Source organism: Chaetura pelagica, unplaced genomic scaffold (assembly GCF_000747805.2).
Source record: "Chaetura pelagica isolate M959 unplaced genomic scaffold, ChaPel_1.0 scaffold153, whole genome shotgun sequence".
Classification (NCBI taxonomy): domain Eukaryota; kingdom Metazoa; phylum Chordata; class Aves; order Apodiformes; family Apodidae; genus Chaetura; species Chaetura pelagica.
In genome coordinates, this window is record NW_009952707.1 from 1,230,243 (window position 1) to 1,249,424 (window position 19,182).

The 19,182-nt window shown below is 37.9% G+C and overlaps 1 protein-coding gene across 1 annotated transcript in view; it reads left to right on the top strand.

The window, feature by feature from the left end:
* The window catches only part of GALNT18 (polypeptide N-acetylgalactosaminyltransferase 18), a 216,691-nt gene that overhangs the window by 194,090 nt on the left and 3,419 nt on the right, over positions 1–19,182 (top strand). Inside the window, exon 10 of the mRNA XM_009994239.1 lies at positions 7,919–8,083. Within this exon, the coding sequence (XP_009992541.1) occupies positions 7,919–8,083 (165 nt within the window). The remainder of the gene's footprint in view (positions 1–7,918; positions 8,084–19,182) is intronic.

The window sequence follows — 19,182 nt, forward strand, 5'->3', positions numbered from 1 at the left end:
CTGGTGCCAAAGGGTTTTGGAGGTAGCACCCAAAATATGCTGCTGATGTGTTTTTGAAGCTGCTGCTGACTTTTGCAATGGTTGGCTAATACACTGATCTAGGAGCATGAAGTTTGTCCACTCAGTTCTCACTCCAGTACTGTAAAAATGAGCATCACTCATAGCATGGAGTGGTGAGTGATGTTCCCCACTGTGGGTACCAGACCTGCTGAAAGTTATAAAGGACTGCGCAGAGGGACCAAGTATCTTCAGAAAGGAATATGGCTTGTAGCTCAGCATCAGTCAAGTTATATCCCCTGGCTTGAGGTCATCAGCCATGTTGCTACCAAGGCTGCAAACACCTCATGATCTCTTCAGCAGGGAAGTGCAGGTCTTGGGACAGCACAGTGGTGCTGTGCTGCGTGGTGCTCTTAGTGTCTGGATGGAACAACTCTTAGGTCTTGCTTGTACTGCAGCATTGTTGTCTACAGCATAGCAGCTGACAACAGCTGGAAGCCATGCCTTCTGTCCACACATAGAAGCAGTAGCTGTCTCTGGCCTTGGACATGATGTGACTGGTCTTATTTAGGTGTATCTCAGTTGTTTCAGTGGTACTTCACTAGTGTCCATGTATTTTTTTTCTCCTCACAAAAATGTATGAAGTGAATATCCCAAGGCCAAATACAGTATTCTGATATTCCATATGCTACTTCAGTGTTCAGTTGAAATATTTTTTTAAGGTGAAATCAACATCTCATTTTCTGTTAACAGTCATTCTCTGCAAGGTGGAATAAGTGTCAAAGTTCCCATAGCTCAGTTAATTTTTATGTCTAAAACGTAGTACAATAAAAAAAAAAATCAGAGCTTCCCTTTGCTAAGTTGTGAAAATGGTTATAAATAATGTTTTTGGAGACATAAAACAGCTGTGTTGGATACCTGCAGTGTCTCATAATCTAACACTATTTGAGTATTTCACATTTTGTAAGTGCAGTAATTTGAAATAGATCAGAGCAATTAGAGTTATCCATGTTTGAAAGATGTCTCTTCTCGTTGCAAATTGGCATTTCAGCCAGCACACCTTAAAAGCAAATGTTGCTTACAATATAAATTCAGCATAAAACCAACATAGTTATTGGGACATATATATAGCACATGGGAATTGATGTTGTAGTAATTGTTGGATGGTTGTCAAACATTCTTTAGATTGATGTTATACTGTATCATTTGTTACTTCATCTGAGTTTAAGTTCTGAAGGTCAGATTTTTGGTTCTCAAATTCTTGACAGTATGTGAATAACTGTTAGAGAGGTAGTTAGGACCATATATAGAATATTCATTTTATAATTTCTTCAGTTTTACTGATAATTTTATTATGTCATTCCATTAATTGAAGTTATCCAGTGGCTCATTTAGAATTAATGGAGCAAATTCGGTCCCCGTGAAAGCATATTTAACTTCCTCCATAATTACACAAGCCATATTAACTTTCACAGCATTCATTCAAATTCTGATCAGCAGTTCAGTTTCATCTTCGTTTCTCTCCAGTATTGTTCACCATTTGCAGAGTAGGGTTTTTTTGTGGAAATGTTTATGGAATTGTTGTATCCATGTATTCTGTGAAGAAGAGAGGTTTTTCTCGTGTTCATTAACCATCATTTGTCCAATCTGGAAGCAGAGAGAATATCAGAAGTGATTTGTTCATATAAAATCTTGATTGAATATTTATCAGTAGCAGAAAAAAAACCTGCATTGCTTTTCAAGTCAAGAAAAGAACTGTGACACTCAGATAACTTATTCGAAATCAGCAATCAAGCTACAGCTTAGCAAAAGTTGAGTTCAATCTAAACCTGGTTGTATTTACAGAGTAGAAGTATTTTCCCCAAAAGGAAGTATGGGATACTAAATACTTTAAATTAGCATTATTTCAAGAATCAATGTCTACAAATTAAACCAATTTGGATATGAATTAGGAATAAGGTGCATATTTGTGTCACATGACTATTCATCACAAGGAGACAGTAACTGCTGAAGTCATCAAAGCTGATACAATTCTAGGAACTATGGTTTAAGGTGATACAAGTTATTGCACTTAGAGGTAAGCAGGTGGAAGCACTTAACCTGCCACATGTGAAACACCAAAGTAAAAAAGTTAATGGTCCTCTTTACTCTTAAATCTACTAATACATCAACTAAGTGGCAGTCACAGGTAGTACTTTGAATTTTCTATTCCATTTAGAATGTACAGAAATAACACTGCTTACAGTACAAGAACAATGGTATTTCTTTAAAGAAAGTTTTTGTAAGGTAGAGAACCTCATAGTTTTAAAAATAGTTGTCTCTTTTAAGGAGAACTTATAGTGACCTTCCAGTACAGGAAAGCTGGAGAGGGACTTTTTTACACGGGCATGGTGGAGAGATGGGACAAGGGCGCAATGTCTTTAAAATGGAAGAGGGTAGATTTAGATTACACATTAGGAAGAAATTCTATGAGAAATTCTTCACTATGAGGATGATGAGACACTGGCACAGGCTGCCCAGGGAAGTTGTGGATGTTCTCTCCCTGGAAGTGTTCAAGGCCAGGTTGGATGGGGCTCTGAGCAATCGATCTAGTGGAAGGTGGCCCTGCCCATGCAGCAGGGGTTGAACTAGATGACCTTTAAGGTCCTTTCCAACCCAAACCATTTGATGATTCTAAATCTCTCTCTTGCACCTTATGAAGACTTTTGGGAGCCATTTTTTGTTTTATTACTGTGATACCTATCTCAGTTTGTTTGTGTTAGATTTTGTCTTAATGCAAATAATCAGAGAGATTATTAGGTGCAGCAAACAAAGCATTGACCTTAGATAGGACATGTATAGGAAAAGAAAAGTCAAGAAAAATACAGAATTATTGGCCCTTTAGTTGGAAGATGCCATTTTACAGGCACAAGGATATTTGCAGGCAGCTTCTCAGCAGTTTCTCCCAGCTTTAACTATCCAGAGGAAGATTAGTTTTGAAAGTGCTTGGTTAAGAAGTTGTTCTTTGAGAAAACAACTGAGATTGTAACAGAAACTTTGTGGCAGGGACCTGTGTCAAGCTTTGAAGGCTACTGATAAGCTTTTCTTCAAACCCAGGCAGGAAGCTTTTATTACTTTAATAATTTGCTTGCTGCAAACCTTCAGATTAATACCACCAAGTTTTGTTTTGAACAACTTCTTTTGCATCACTTCAGTGTGCTGCAAGCCCCAGGCTTCCAGAGGAAGTTTCTTGAGGACACTGTATGCAGTTGGACCTGTAGTGAGGGCAAGTAGCAGCCTCCAGAGCCAGCCTGCCAGTGTGTGTACAGAGCTTATTCACCCTTGAAAAGCACCCGGTGGGAGTGTGGTTGAAGGAGGAGTGGAAGTGCCTAAGGCTAAGGCCCCATGTTGACTCTGACCCCTTGCAGATCACAAATCATGCCTATGTTTTCACAGTTTCTAACTGACAGTAATGCTGAATCCTTGTACTTTTTAAGAAGCTAAGGGCCTTTGGTTGAATCTAACTGATTTCCTGAACAAAGGTGCTCCCTTCCAGGTGCCCAGGAGACATAGCTGTAAACCCATACTGTTGTGGGGAATGAAGTAGATGGTAAAGTGCTGTGGGCTAGAACAGACTCATGAGATGTAGGGAGCCTTATTTTGTTACAGAATAAGAGTTGGTTTTTTTAACTTGTATTTTGGTACCAACAAACAAGCAAGATATTTTTTGGTGGAATTTTAGTAGCTCCTCGGGGAATGTGTATGTGATGGTGATATTAAAATGGGTGGTTGTGTTTTGCTGAGGCTGCATCTTCAGTAAAAGTGCAAAGGAACTTTAAATTACAGCTGTAAATGAGCATATAGTATGTGTCTTGTCATCAGTGGAAATAAGCAAATGTTTGGCTACTGAGTCTCCAGTGTCTTGAGCAAGGACTGCTGTGACATTTGCCATTCAAGCAGAAATGAAAGGTCCATGTTCTCAGTGAAGTTACCCTCAACTTAATCCCCTAGATTTAATAGTCTGTATGCAGTCATTTGGAATAAAAAAAAAATACTGGAGTGATGGTTCAAAAATTACTTCCCTAAATTACTGCAAAATTTCTGCTTTGTTGCGTTAGCTGATGGTGATGCTGCAATATTGTAGGAACAGGTGTGCTGGTAAAATCTGTTTTGCCTGTATGTTCTGAAGGGGTTTAAACAAAAGTGCCTCTGTTGCCCGTTTTGTGCTGAATGGATTGCAAAACAGCCAGTGCTCTTGTTGATGCTTGTTAAAAGCATCCACTTGAAGAAATACTGCTGTGGGCATCTATCTATTTAACAACTGATTTAAATTACAAGTACAAATTGTTTTTTATAGAGCTACATATAAGATCGTAAAGCATGAGCATCGTTTTAATCTGTAAGATTGTGTTTTACTTGCAAGTCAATTTAAAATATGATCAATTAATAGTCATATATGTGCATACCTAACAAGTACATTATAAGATGATATTCAGTTCATATACCTCAGCTGATCCATCTACTACTGCCAAGCCAGAAAGGTGTACCATGTTTAAAGAAAACGGAAAGGAAAAGAAAGGCAAAAGTAATCAAATAGAAACAATATTTAAAGGGAGGTTTTTTTCCATGGTTTCATGTTCAGTAGCTTTACGTTTCAGACTAGAAGAGCACTTCAAGTTTAATCAGCATTGTCAATAGTTAATTCTGTTTTACCAAATGGATGTCCTCCCTTCATCCTGACATAGGTACTGTTATGCTCTCCCAGTGCAGGCATTGTCTCATTTTTGGGTTGCAGGAGTGCCCACAGGTTTTAAGAAAACTTCTGTGGCCAAGTGTAACACCACCCACTTGCTGCTCACTGACATGCTGCTCAAGTAGAACGCGTAGAGGGTGTGTGCTTTTGACATGATCCCTCCATTAGAGAAATATAGTAGTCAAATTACCAGGTTGTGCAATGTTTTCAATTCTGAAACGTTATTACTACTTAATATTATATTTATTATTATATTTTACTGAATAGGATACTAAAATAGTTACAATAACTAATATGCAGCATCATTAAATTGCATCCATATCACTGGATAAACAAAGCAACAGGGCCCAGCTAGAAGGACTGACTGCCACTGCACCACAGTCTGGTTTGGTTTGGCCTTACTTTTACATGCCCCTGAAAAGTGCTGTCACAAACCAGGACAAGTGCCATTCCCAATAATAGGTGAGAATTCAAGATTTCACACCTCTTCTTTCTAAACTGGTTCACAATGAAAAATGAAGTGATATTAGCAGGTAGGGTGAGCCCTCTAAAGATAAGCAACAACCTGCTAATTATCTCTATTGAGCATAATTGCATTTGATTGTTCTATTTCTGTACAGTTTTGCCAACAAACAGAATTATAGAGTAATTCCCCCAGCCAGAGCCATCATTCTGCTTGTGCCCAGAAAGATGCTCAGACTGAACCATTGCTGATTTGGTATAAAAAGAAGCTGGTGGACTTCCACGATAAATTGGGCTTCCTTTGTCTGGAAAGATGAAATTGGTCCCTGTGAGAGGCTGAGGAGGCTGAGCTAATAAAAACAGCTCAGCCCTGAGGGTTTGCAGCTACACCACATTTTTTTGCACAGGCAACCAACCCTGAGCTACAGTGTGGACTTCTCAGCACTACAGCCAAGCTTGCTCTTTTGTTTTCAGTGACTGATGTGTATCTTTAAGAAAATAAAAGAAAACCATGCAAAACCCCTTGATTTTCCTCTGCCATGGTTTCTGTGGTGGCAATGTGCTGAAAAAAATTAATTAACAAATCACTTCCTATTACTAAAAAATACAAGTAACTGAAATTTTCCCTCTCATTTTTCTAGTAGTAATTTTATGTAACAGGCAAATAATCTGCAACAATCTTTAGAGTCAGTGTGTTCTAACAATCCCCTTTAAAGATCATCTTGATCTGAGTGCCTTGCTCTATCTCTGTTGCAGTCTCTCTCCCATAAAAAGCATCTGGCTAGATCTTAAATGTATCTCTATAATAGGTGCTGTTAGTCTGTCTAGAAAGGGCATTTTGAATGTTTGTAGCTCTTAAAAAGCATTGTTTTTGTTTGCAGAAATGTTAATTATCCAATTTACGGATGGAGACTGCTGGGGTGTGGTTTTGTTACTCCTTCCACAGTTCTTAGTTTAGTTCACTCAGTAATAACCATTTTGGGAAGGGTCCTTTGATTTACCCTTCTCTTCTCCTGTAAGGTGTGACTGAACTATGTAACTTCTCTCTATTCAGACTGTTAAAACCTAGACTCGCCTTGGCTCAGCAAGCTCAGGTATCTGTTGTCATTTCTCTGGAGTAAAAAGAATGAAACTTAAAGAAATGAAGAGGGTCAAACCTTGGATTAGTGTAAACCTTTAACAACAACTTAATTAAGTTTTATGCAACTGTATCAGTTTACATGTGCTGTGAATCTGCCTCCACAAGCATTCCAGGAGGGTTAAACAGAGGGTGTTGTTACGCATAGAAAGATCACCATTGTTTTGATCTGTATTTAATCCCTGCATTGACTAGTTTCAGCATTCAAAGCTGTTTTTTTTTCACATGAAGCTCCCAAATTTCTCCTCAGTCCTGGTTTGTGCTATTTCTCTGCATGCTCTCGTATTTGCAATTCACATTTTATCAGAGTTTTCCCAAATAAGAATATGCACATTTAAACCAAGCTTACAGCATCAACAGTTAACAGATACCAGGAGATAGTATCATCAACCTCTGGGGACAGAAAAGATTCCCAAACACAGCATAATTTCCAGTATGATGGTGGGGACATTAATTTGGTGCTCCTGTCCAGCTCTTGTGAGTTATGACTCTGATGCCACTAGAGTGGTCACAGCCTTACTCCTACCCTTATTGGATAAAGCAGCTAAAGCATGATGTTGCCATTTAATCTTTCTTATTGCCTTCTCAATAAAAAGCTCTGATTTTAGCAAAAGAAATTCTATTTGTGATTAGCAAACGATCCTAGCACAGTCCTGTGTTAGCCTTTCTGAGCTCATATGTAACATGTTATCTTCAAGAGGACACATACTGACTGTCTGGAAAGCTCACCTTCCTTCCCCCTCCTTTTCTTTCTTCTAGAGAAACCTCCCACATATCTGTTTGTAGTCAGATAGAGTGGAAAGAATTTGTGTAATGCAATAGTCTCATGCCTTTGGTGATAACTGTAATCACTGAGGCCTATGAGAGCACTTCTTTGCTACAAATCCAGAGCAGCCAGCATCTGGTCCCTTTTTCCAGTCTCTTGTGTCTGTGTGTATTGACATACACAAAATAAAATGAGAACAAATAGCCTGAAACATGGCCATTCTGTTCTCTCTCCTGCCATGCATCTGTCACCAACTGCTAGTAACTTTTGATTGTATATACTGCATTCTAGTTAGCTACCTCAAATTTGTTTTTCAGCATTTGTTTGTAGAAAACATTCATTTATCTTCCTATCTGTTGTATAAAAGATTGAGATCTTTCATGCTGAGCTGCTGTACTGCTGTTCAATTTCCTACCACTCCAATTAGGGATTATCCTCAGATGAAACAGTCTAATCAGAGTTGATGGCAATACTGACACTAGCCCCACTTGCTGCTAGAGGGTGTTCATCTTGCTCTTTGATGGTGCATGACTGGAGGAAATAAGTAAAAAGGCAAACGATGAGACAACACTCAGTTTGATTTGCATGTTTTCTGTTAAGTAGTTAACCAACATTTACTTGTTGGTAACCATTAAGAATAAATTGTTAATGTAGAGTAACTTTTTGAATGTTGTGTTTCCTCTTGCACAAAAGGAAATAATTTAAAAGCCACTATGGGGTAAGCCTACTGCTGTTCAGCATATTTATCTTTGCCATTAGCTTTTTGGTAGAAGTGCTGCTTCTGTCTAGAGGCCACAAATCTTGTTTGTGCTTCCTGTTGCAGAATGTTTATTACACAAGCAATCAGCAGCTCCATGTGGGTGTTCTGAGTCCCACTATCGACGATGATGACAACAGATGCCTGGTGGATGTGAACAGCAGGCCCAGGCTCATTGAATGCAATTATGCCAAAGCCAAGAGAATGAAGCTTTACTGGCAGTTTACTCAGGTAATTCTTATTTAGCAAACATTTCAGAAAGTTCAAAAGCTCTGTGCCTATATCAGAAGTGTAAGTAATCTGTTTACTAACACAACCAGATTTATCCTTGCTTTCTTTGCAAGGAGCCAGGAAGCTGTTTACATTTGATCAGCTACCTCAGGAGGTTATAAAACTTGTATTATGTTTTCTGAGTTTACAATAAATTATTTGTTTCTAATGCAGAGTGACTGCTACAGGATTATCTGAATTTAAAAAAATATTTTGACAGAATCAAATGCAAAGTAACCTATTGAGGAACAAGAATGTGTTGGGGTTTTTTTTTGGGGGGGAGTAGCAGCTCAGAAAAGGGGGTAGTGGGTCACTGATGATAACAGCCTCATTACAAGCTACTTTTGCAGTTCTTACTTAAGGCCAGTGCTTTTATGTGTGTATGTGTGAGAGAGAGAAAGGGATAAAAAGAAGTTCAAGTAAAGGCTGAGAAGTAATTTCACAGTGATGAGAATGTTGATAGGACACTGAGTCCAGGCCTGGTGTCCACGCTTCATAACTGATTTATAAATACAACGAAAAAATATTAAAAAGGCTAATAGAGTAATCAAGGCTTGCCAAGATCAACTGATTAACTCTATTTGAAATGCTCCCATTTAGTCTGGTCAAAGGATGTGTTTCTGTGAATATACTGGAAGCTATCTGAGAAGAGTCTTTTTGATTATTTTCCATAATGCTTATGGTACATGGGCTGGTGTGTGGCAGAGAAGGGGTTCTGAGATGCAGGAGATGGAGGTCAGTGCTCCTGGGCAGATAACTCCTTGGGACTGATCTCAGTAGAAGCTTCTTATGGCTGTTAAACCATGTTCTTCTGAACTGACTGATACTGTGGAGTTTGTTGTGTGTACTAGGAAATAGTATGTTCTAAATACTGCAGTCAGGTTTTTTTGTAGGGGGTGTATTGGCATGGTTTTTTTCAACAAGTTTCTTAGTCTCCAGTCTCCTTTCACAGGTTATGACATAAAGGTAGTTATGAGATAATGCCTGCCCTATAAGTGAAATTAATCTCTGCATACATCACCTGGGTGACAGCATGTCATCTAGAAACTACACATGCTGCATGTTAGGACTCCTCCAGCAGCATAACAAAGGCCAAAGGAAGATGTTTTTCTGTAATTACTCTATATCTTCAAGTATCTTCAGGTTTATATGTGGTTGGATAGGGGGATGTGACTGTTTCCTATGCTTCTAACCAGCCTAGCTGCACTGTCACTATTTGCTGTTGTGAGAAACATGACAGGTGAGGGCCTGTGTAAGAGAGGACACAATGCAGAGCTAAAAACCTAAGAGACTACTCCTTTTAAGGCTGTTCCACGTTTCATTCTTTTCAGTCCAGCAAGCTCCGTTCATTTAAGTAATACAAATTGCAGTGTGGTTGCCATAGGAAAGTGAGAAGAGTATGCAGCTACAGGGAGGGACCCTCAGCAGAGCCCGTGCTCAGTCACGTTCCTGTGTCTCCAGGGACTCGCACCCGCGTGCGGTGCTGAGGCTGCTTTTGCATGCTGGGGAGAATTGTGATTCTAGTCAGTGCTGGAGGTTTCCACAGGACATCTTTCAGAGTGTTCGGAGGGGGTGGTTTATGGTGTCCTCAGTAGTTGTAAATAAAATTTGTTGCTGGCAGTTATAGTTACCATATGTATAATTTCCCAAATATCATAGTAGGAATTGCTTTGGAAGGAAAAGGGAGGACAGATGAAAGCAAATTAATTACTCAGTTGTTGCAGTAGTTCACAAATAAACATGATGATTCAGACCTCATTTAAATAGGTATTATATAATAGATAGATGAAATAGATATTGTTAAAATTACTGAAAGCATCTACATTTTGTGTCTCCTACAGTTTTTGACCTTTGCCAGACAGTCACTCTGAATTATTCTTAACTGCCTTTCTCTTACAAAATGAAGGACATGCCATACTATTGCTGGCTAGAACCACCACCCACAACCACACCACAGTCAACTGAAGCAGTGCAGACTGCATGGCTGTGGAGCAAGCAGAGAATCTCTGTAGCCCTTTCATATGCCCCTTGCTGAGCTTACACAGTGCAAAGTGGAGGTAACACCAGCACCCAGCTGCCTTCTAATGTCCACTCCCAGCTTTTAACCCATACAGTAGACAAGGACAGTGTTGTAAAGAGGGATTCATTTCAGTAGAGTTGTGTGTCTGAGGGAGCAATTGTCCACATGAACTTCTTCAGATTCTTCCATTATGAGAGCCATAGAAATACAGCATCATTAATTTATCAAGAGTTTGAACTTGTGCTGTATTTCTAGCCCCACAAGATGCAAAGACACTCACTGTGTATTTGCAGTCGTATTGCTGTACAGTTGTATAATTATGCAGTGTTACCTGCCTGCCAGCTCAGAACAGAAAGTGATTATGATCCTCTTAAAAGAAATACAGATTTTCATCCTGCAGGAGGAATATAAAGAAAAACAGAACCTAATTATTAAATTAATTGAGCCAAGATACTAGGATAAGCCCTGCATTTTTAGTGAGGCGATCTCATTTTTAAATAACCAGTGTTGCCATGTGTTTAGTTTTAAACTTCAGCCAAAAAAGAGCACTCCACAAGCCCCAGGGGCTCCACTGCAGTGTTGCTGTACGGGTCCAGCACAGCAGCAGCACTTTTTTTCTACACGTAGCTACTCTTTGTTCAAATATATCCCCAGCTTGCCTGTACTTAATATTTGAACTAAGTGGGTAACTGCACAAGGTGTTACAGCTGGAGGACAAGCAACCTGAACCATTGTTCTGATTACACCTGAGAAAATGACAGTTAATGTTTTAATTTTCTTTTTTCTCTAGTAAATTTGTCCCCAATTCTTGTGCAACTTAACCAGTATTATTGCATATTAAACACTTCTTAAAAATAGCTGTTAGCTCAAGGAGGATAAAAAACAAATACTCTGTCTTACTACAAGCCTACAAACTCTTTAGTCGCATTTGTGCAGAATGGAATGGTTTAGAAGTACAAAAATGTGGAAGCATTCAGTCTTTCTCCATTTTGAATACTTGACTTCAATTTAAATATGAAAATATATATGCAAAATACATACAAGAAAAAAGTATTAAATCCAGATAGTTGTATTTGTATTTAACTGGTGTTAACTTTGCTTGCAGTCACTGCTGCTGCTAGTGGCAACCAAAATTTCCTTGTGTAAGTTTAGTCTTCTATTTGGAGTAATTTTCTAGTAGCAAGTTTTAATCTTTGCAAATTGGGTGTAGAACATGCCAGCTATAAAGTTGGTGTGTGAATACAGCAGTAAAATGAGCTTTTAGTGGGTGCATTTCAAGTCTTTTCCAGCATATCACATTATGCAGTATTTACTCTCCTGAGGACTACATTTAAGCTACAAAGACACTTGTGCTGAATTAATTTAGAAGGAAGTTAACACATACCCATGTTTTTCCTTCAAAACAGATACTCTATTTGCATATATTAGCATATAATTTTAAACATCACATTTATTTACAAAGAAATTATTTGTTCTAGTTCCACCTGATTTTAACCAATTTCAGATGTCCAGATAGGCTCCATCCAAAACCCACAGGTGACAGCTGCTGCTGACAAGGTGCAGCATGGCATTACAGTGACAGACACACAAAAGAACAGCCTAATCCAGAATGTCTTGTACAGCTGAGCTGATCACCAGCACTTAGCAAACCAAGGGGGTTAGGTGTCAGGAGATCTGAGCTCTATTCTTGGTCCCTCCCTGGCATTACTGGACCAATCACTTCTTGGGTTCTGCATTTCTCAGCTACAAGATGGATGGGAGTATTTTTATCTTTTCGTCACTTATGACTTCCCAGATGAAAACAAAACTCAAGTAGTCAGTAGAACTTGCATCTTTGATTCCAGAGGAGACAAGAACAATATGTACGTATGAAAGGTTTGGTTGCCAAGTAACACCCTACTATCCATGATGCAAATACTTGAGAAAAATGTTAACTTGGAAGTCAGTTAAATCAGAATGCAGTAACGATAAGAGGGTTTGTTATTTAGAGAGATGATCAAGCTATCAAACCTGGTATCCTGAACCTGACAGTGATGATACCCAGTATAGGAGACAAAAAAATAGATTCTTTCCATTATTGTCTAAGTAAACTGTGCCAGGTTTGTGCTGCAGCTGCAAGGACATTCCTTTCCCAATACCAGTTATAATCAGCTAACAAATTTATGTGATTACTAGGGAAAAAGCCATTTTCAATAATTAGATACTGTCAACAAAGTCCCAAAAAGCCCAACCTGAACTCCCATGTTAGAATATGCAGATCGATTGAAATACTAGTGCAAATTCATTTCTTAATTTTCTTCAGTTGGCACTCAATTTATTTCTCGGTCTCTGGAGATCAGTTTAATCATAAGCATATAATGACAATGCACAAGTTCAGTTTCTTGGTGAAAATGAGTTAGGAAGTATTCATACTGAGGACTCAGATTGGAAGAACCAACACTTATTGAATACAACACAAACAAAAAATGAAATTGTCATCCACTATTTTTGTATTCCAAAGGAGTTACATTTCACAAAGAAATAGGAATGTGTATTTTCTCTCATCTAAAACCCATAGATTTTTGGGAATCTGTTAAGATGTCTGGGGCAAAGGTCTCATCTTCCCTAGAGAAAATACAAAAACCTCGTGTTTTCTAATTGTGCTGAAAAGAGTTTCTTATTTGTCTGTCTGAAGATGAATAACTAAGTATCCCTTATGCTAAGGTTAGTGAAGAATAATGTGAACTCTTCTTTACATTAATTTTCTAGGTATGCTATATTAGAACCATATTTTCACCCATAAGGAGAAAAAGAGCAAGAATGAGGCAGTAAGGTGCTCTTAGGCATCATGTGAATGGCAAAATAGCAAATGAATATTGCATCTTGTGCACACTCATAATTAGGGAGGGAAGACACAGTAACAAGCGCACAGTCAAGCAATGCAGAATGAGCCTTAGAAAGCAACATAAGCAAAACTAATGATTCAACACCAAACAAAAAGGTAAAACCTAGGAATACACAATCTGCCACATCCCAGATCAGAAAATTAATTAACTAGATTCATTACCTCTTCTAGAAGACCACCTCAGGCAATGGTCAGTGCTTACTAGTTCACAGAAATAGTGGCTCTATTCTGAGCCAGCAGTTCACTGTAACCCCTTGAGGAGAATTCCCTTCTAGACTCCTACTGTGCTGTCCTCATGAAGACTGAAATTGGAATTGCCTGAATTATCATCTCAGCATGTCTATTAAAAGTTTTTTATCTGTGCTTTTAAAATTAAGCCAGCCCAATAAAAATATCTAGTCAGTCACTGACCACTGATACCTGCAAAAATGAATCAAACAGTTTTCCTATACCCATGTGAATCACAGTAGCTGTTAAAAATGTCTAACTTTTGTTTATTCATGGTTATTTATAGTTTTGATCACTGAAGTCAGATCCCACTCTTTTTCACTTACATCCTAAGAAAAGTGTTGGGGTTTTTTTACTTTATTTTTAGCATATTTTCTAACTCCCCACCATCAAGCATCTTTGTTGCCTTTCTCTGTCTTCTCCTTCAGACATCTTGAAGCAAATGTACATCAAGGCAGATAAATCAAGCCTGACTTGTTTGCAGTCATTTTATATGTAATCTCAGAATCAAAGAGAAATAGAAAAATTTTTAAGCTTTTCTCAAAATGTATTTGTAAAACATGCAAGTAAAGCCAGTCTAATCAGCACTCGCACCTTTTTTCTAGTTATATCATAATATTGTTTCTCTACACAGGCAGCTACTGTATGGCCCATTCCATGAAAAGAAAGACTGTATGAGAAAAAAACATTTATATTTTTAATTAGAGCAAAATTACCCTGCAGAAAACATTGGTGCAGAGCATTCACTTTGGATTCTTTTCTACAGGCCAAGTCTCACTCAAGACTCCAGAGATGTACCTAAATCTAACACTCCTACTAGGAGGAGGAGATATAAAATACAGTTGGTTTTGTTAATTTATATAGTATAGAAACACATCGTAAGTTCTAATTCAGAACTTTAGAGTTTAAAATTAGAGCACTAACTAGGCAGCAACTACCCAGTATAGCAGGTTCTGAATTCACAGTTTTCTGACTGGTACCAAGTAGGGCAGAAGGCAGGAGATGGCAAAAGCAGAACACAGGAGAGACACAAACAACATCCCCTTTAATAGTGAGGAAAAAAAGTAATAAAATGCTAGTCTGGGAATCATTTCTTACCAAGCTTTATTTCTGCAGCTTACTTTTTTTATGACTGTCAGTTCTGAAAGAGGCATTTAATTTATTTCTAAATGAATTGTCCTGTTAGCTTGTTTCTCAGGACAGCAGTCACTAAAGCCATGTGCATCATTAGTGACAGCACAGCATAAAACCAGTTTTTTTTTCCTTTTCCACAAAGGATTTAGTAGGTAATCCCAGCTATCAGAAGATCAACATCATACATCAACACCTGGATTTGTTGCCAAAACAAAACCCATCAATATGTTCAGCTGTGAATTCTGCACTTAGCCATAAGTATCAGGGCTATGTATGGATAAAAGATGCTCTTTTAAAATTACTTACCACTCCCTGCCCCCAAAATAGTGTTCAATAACTGATTTTTTAAAAATCACATTGTGAACCTAGAACATTTGTTTCTGCAGATGTTTTTCTAATAGTATGTCAGAAAGATTTCCTGGCCACTGCTGATACAGTAATGATTCGTGTTTATGTTCTGAAAAATCTTTAATGATTTTTCTAGTCTGGCTAATGTGTTCTACTCCAAAGTCTACTTCAATTTTCTTAGTTTTATCACCATTTTCTGTAGTAAAATCCATTTTCAGCTATCATATGCTGAAGAGCTTCTTTGTATTTCAGTGAAGGCTTCAATTTGTGTCTTTGCAAGGTATTATTTTCTTAATCTTGCTATGAGCAATGGGCCTTTGTAATCTGTTATAAAACAGTGATAAAATTTTAAATATATGTGAAAGATACTACTGACAGGCATAAAACCATACCCTCGTTGCTGATTTTTATGCTTTCTCTCTGTAATTTGTTTTCTATTCCAGTTACATTCTCTGTATGAAGCTGCATTTCCTTTTGCCAGGTTTAATTGTCTTTATTTAAATACTTTAACTAAGAGTATAAAGTATTTCCACATCCTGAATATTTAACTATTACACCTTTAGAGGGCTGTGCTTAAAACCTGGACTGCTCTACTGTCTGCTAACCAATCTAGATTAAAGGAAACATAAAATGATTGCACAGTGCACTGGTTACTAAAACCTAGTTTGGACCTACAGATAAGGCTGCATCATTTAGTTTGTCACAGCTGCAGAACTAAAAACCTGTTGCAGCAATATAAAAATACAGCATTTATGATTATGTAAAATATGAACACTCAGAAGTCTCAGGAGTGGAAGGAGACAAAGTGTGATGTAGACAGTAAATTGCTGTAACTGTTGAATGATGCATCTAGTTCCATTCATTGTCAGGGAATGTTTGATAGTATTTACTCATTGAGTACCAGCAAGTGAATGTAAGACCAGTGCTAGGAAAGCTACCTGACAACAGAACCTGAATGCAGGAAGAGAAGTGAGGAGGAGGGATCAAAATTTATAAAACTGTTTTTTTCCTTAAGAAATGGTTTGGCTATTCCCTATTATCACGTAAGTTTATTATGCATTGCAATTAATTTTGTTCAGCATTGGAAAAATAAAATCACATTTTAGAAGTATCTGGTAAAGATTCCCATTTGCTTGTCTAAATAGTGATCTAAATAGCTGACAAACAATATCTTTTTAATATATAACCCTGCTGTACATACACATAATAGGACTTATATACACCTTATTTTCACATTATTCATACCAAATATGTTAGGAACCAAGTGCCTTTGAAGAAAAGCAACAGCTAAAAATACGTTCAACTAAGAAATATTTCAATTTAAATAGTTAAAATTTAATTCTAAAAGATTGAACAACAAATAGGATGTTGTATAATCTGTTTTACAGAGAGCACTTTTTCACCAAAGAGTTGGAAAATCTGTCATACTGCTTTGGATTGGAGAAGGTATTAATCAATTACCTATATATACCACTATATATACACCTATATCCTTTATTCAAATATAAAGCAGTTGTTGTAAACTCAGTAACAGCATCCAGTATTTCCAAGCAATGGGCAATACTGGAAATACATTAATTACTCTATGAGATCAATTATTAACTTTTTCCTATGAACACTTTCTCACTGCAGTAACATCCATACAGAAGTGACCTAAGAGAAGATAAAATTAGTTGTAAAATTTGAGTCATATTTTTAGGACTATATGTAGAGTGCTAACAGTCACTGAAAAATTCCCCTGGTATTCTCAGAAATACCATCATGCATTCTGTTTGGAGTGGAGAGTATCTCTGTTACATACACCTCACATAATTCTTTGATTCAAATGTATCAAAGCAGTACTGAAAAATTAAAGAGTTTCTAGCTCAAAAGATAGAGCGAACATGTAAATATTTGAGGTCACTGATTGAGGTACAGATAAAAAATTAGACTAGTGAATTCAACAATCTGCATAGTGTGTGTCATACAAGGTTTGGATACACTTATTAACCTTTTAAGACCTGTTTCTGAATTAGCCATAATTAGACAAGCAGGTGAGATCATGTCTTTTTTTTCTTTTAAATAGAGTAACATAATTCCAGGTTACACAGTGTGTGTAAATTGTACATACTTCTTTACAAAAAAAACGTAATTAACAATCCTGGTATTTGCCAAGAGACCTGTACCAATGCCCTGACCCATTTGTAGCTCTCTGGGAAGGAGACCTTCTAGATGTTAGAGAAAGTTTATAATGGATTTCAATTAAACCTGGTTCTGTAAATACCAATATTCCAGAGAGGACCAATCCCACTTTACTGCCCTGCAGAACAAATACAGGAAGGTGGTAGTTTGGGAACTCTGCATCCACCAGCACATAGTAAACCAAAACAAAAAGCATAGCACAATTCAGCAAAGATGGCCTAATTAATTTGCACAGCATATTAGCACTCCAGCTCTAACTTGGCATATCTAAGCATATACTTGCAACCTGCTGCTCTTTCTAAAAGCAAGTTGGTTTTTAGGCACGACAGGAAGGCACAGGACTGTCCAGCAAGCATGCTGGACCAGCCTTCTCCTGCAGTGGTCTGCAGGCACATCAGATGTTATCCTTAGATGCCATATTATTAGATAAATTCTACTTTAATGAGAGACTTGAAAGGAAACCTCTATTGTATGGCAGATGGGCAGAAAGTACAATAATTCCAAAAGAAGTCAAAAGTATTGCCTTCCACTGTGTGTGTTGTGTCATGTTCCAATAGTTATTGGTCATAACATTCATGACTTGAGATAGTGTTTACATTACAAGTATGCTCCTGGAGCACTGTCAGTTTTATATGTGTTTGAGACTGCCAGCAGGAGCTGAGAGCATTTGTGCTTCTCACAGGAATTGCTTCAATTTCCATTGCAGAACCCATCAAGTTTCCAGTCAAACTTGTTAGTGCTGTCACATTCAGTCTATTTTTATTTATCCTCTTGAGACTTCTACTGCCATTGAGCTGCCCTCATCAATGATCTTAATCCTAATTCTGTTCAGTAGGCAGAATTCCTCTTTAACTTGGTTCAGCCTATAGAATTATATTTTATGTATCATGACTAAAGATGTTACCCCAGGCTATTAATTTTTTTCACCTTTAAATGGGGAAGTAGAGCTCTTACCTAGGGTGGGGAAAGGGAAACAGGCAGTTTGCCTTTTGCTTAGCCTGAAGTGTAATATTACTATAAACAATTTTGCTGAGCAAGCAGTAAATGTGACTGAGAGCTTTATACAAGTTTTACTAAATGGTTTTACAAAAAGAATTAACTTAAAGGACTGCACTTTGTCAACTTAAAGGACTGCATTTTGTCTGCACTTGACTTTGGGTTTCCAAATGCTAATGATATTGCAGAAACCATTCAGGAATACTGGAATTTGGAGGCAAAGGCAAAGTAGCAACACGTAGTGTTAACTTTCAGCACATCAGTCCTACTTGCTTGCTTCTTTCTATGGAATTATTCACTTCATGTGCTTTAATGATGAAATACCTTGCTAGTTCAGGCCTCACAGCATCTAGTGTGTGCATTGTCACCACCCTGGAGATAACCAATGCCGCTATCACAGGCTTGCATTATGCATATGAAGGGGAAAAAAACACAATTAAGGAGGCTAACAACTGGAGAATTCCAATAAGCACTATACAAGCCCTTCCCCCTTACTTCAGAGCAATTCTTTCATTTCTATGCTTGCTGAAAGGAGCTAAAGCTGTGTAGACAGCATCCCCTCTGAGGGATTACACCGTGATCCTGCACAGACCTCGCATCTCCTAGGAGCCAAGCTGTTCTGTTTCTAACAGGACTTGAACCCATATGTTTCTCTTTTGGCTGAAAAAAAAAAAAATCCTCCTGCTAAAAGCATCCCTGTGCTCTACAACATTCAATTCACACGTATTAGCCACTACTTAACTGTGAGTGTCACTTTTATGTTCTGTACAGCGGGCTCCAAAGCACTCAGTGGGGTGATTTTCAGTAGCCACTGAAGAGCGCTTTGCACATCAGAAAGAGCTTTCTTGGCTTTTTCTCTCCCAAGTCACTTGTTTCTGCTAAATAGAAGACATTTCACATGCTGGCACATCAGGAAGAGAGAAAGAGGGACGATGGCCTTTTTGTGTGTGTTTTTTGCCTGCTTGCTTATTTTGTTTTTCCTTAGGAGTCGTTTACACTTTGTTTCTGTAGCTGCCTGCATTCAAATATTCTGCATGAATACACTGACTGTAATACCTCTGTGTGCTCTAGATGGTAGAGGAAAATCCTTGTCTCCACTGTGAACATCCTCCTTTCTCTACCCTGAAATCCTCAGAAGGCATTGGCCCATTCAAGTGGAAGAAACCCTTGACAATTGAAACACATGGGAGTTAGGCAGAAAGAAATTCCAACTCATGGCAGTATTTAGTGCTGTAGGTAACCTAACAGAGCTCTAAGTTAGCTGACCAG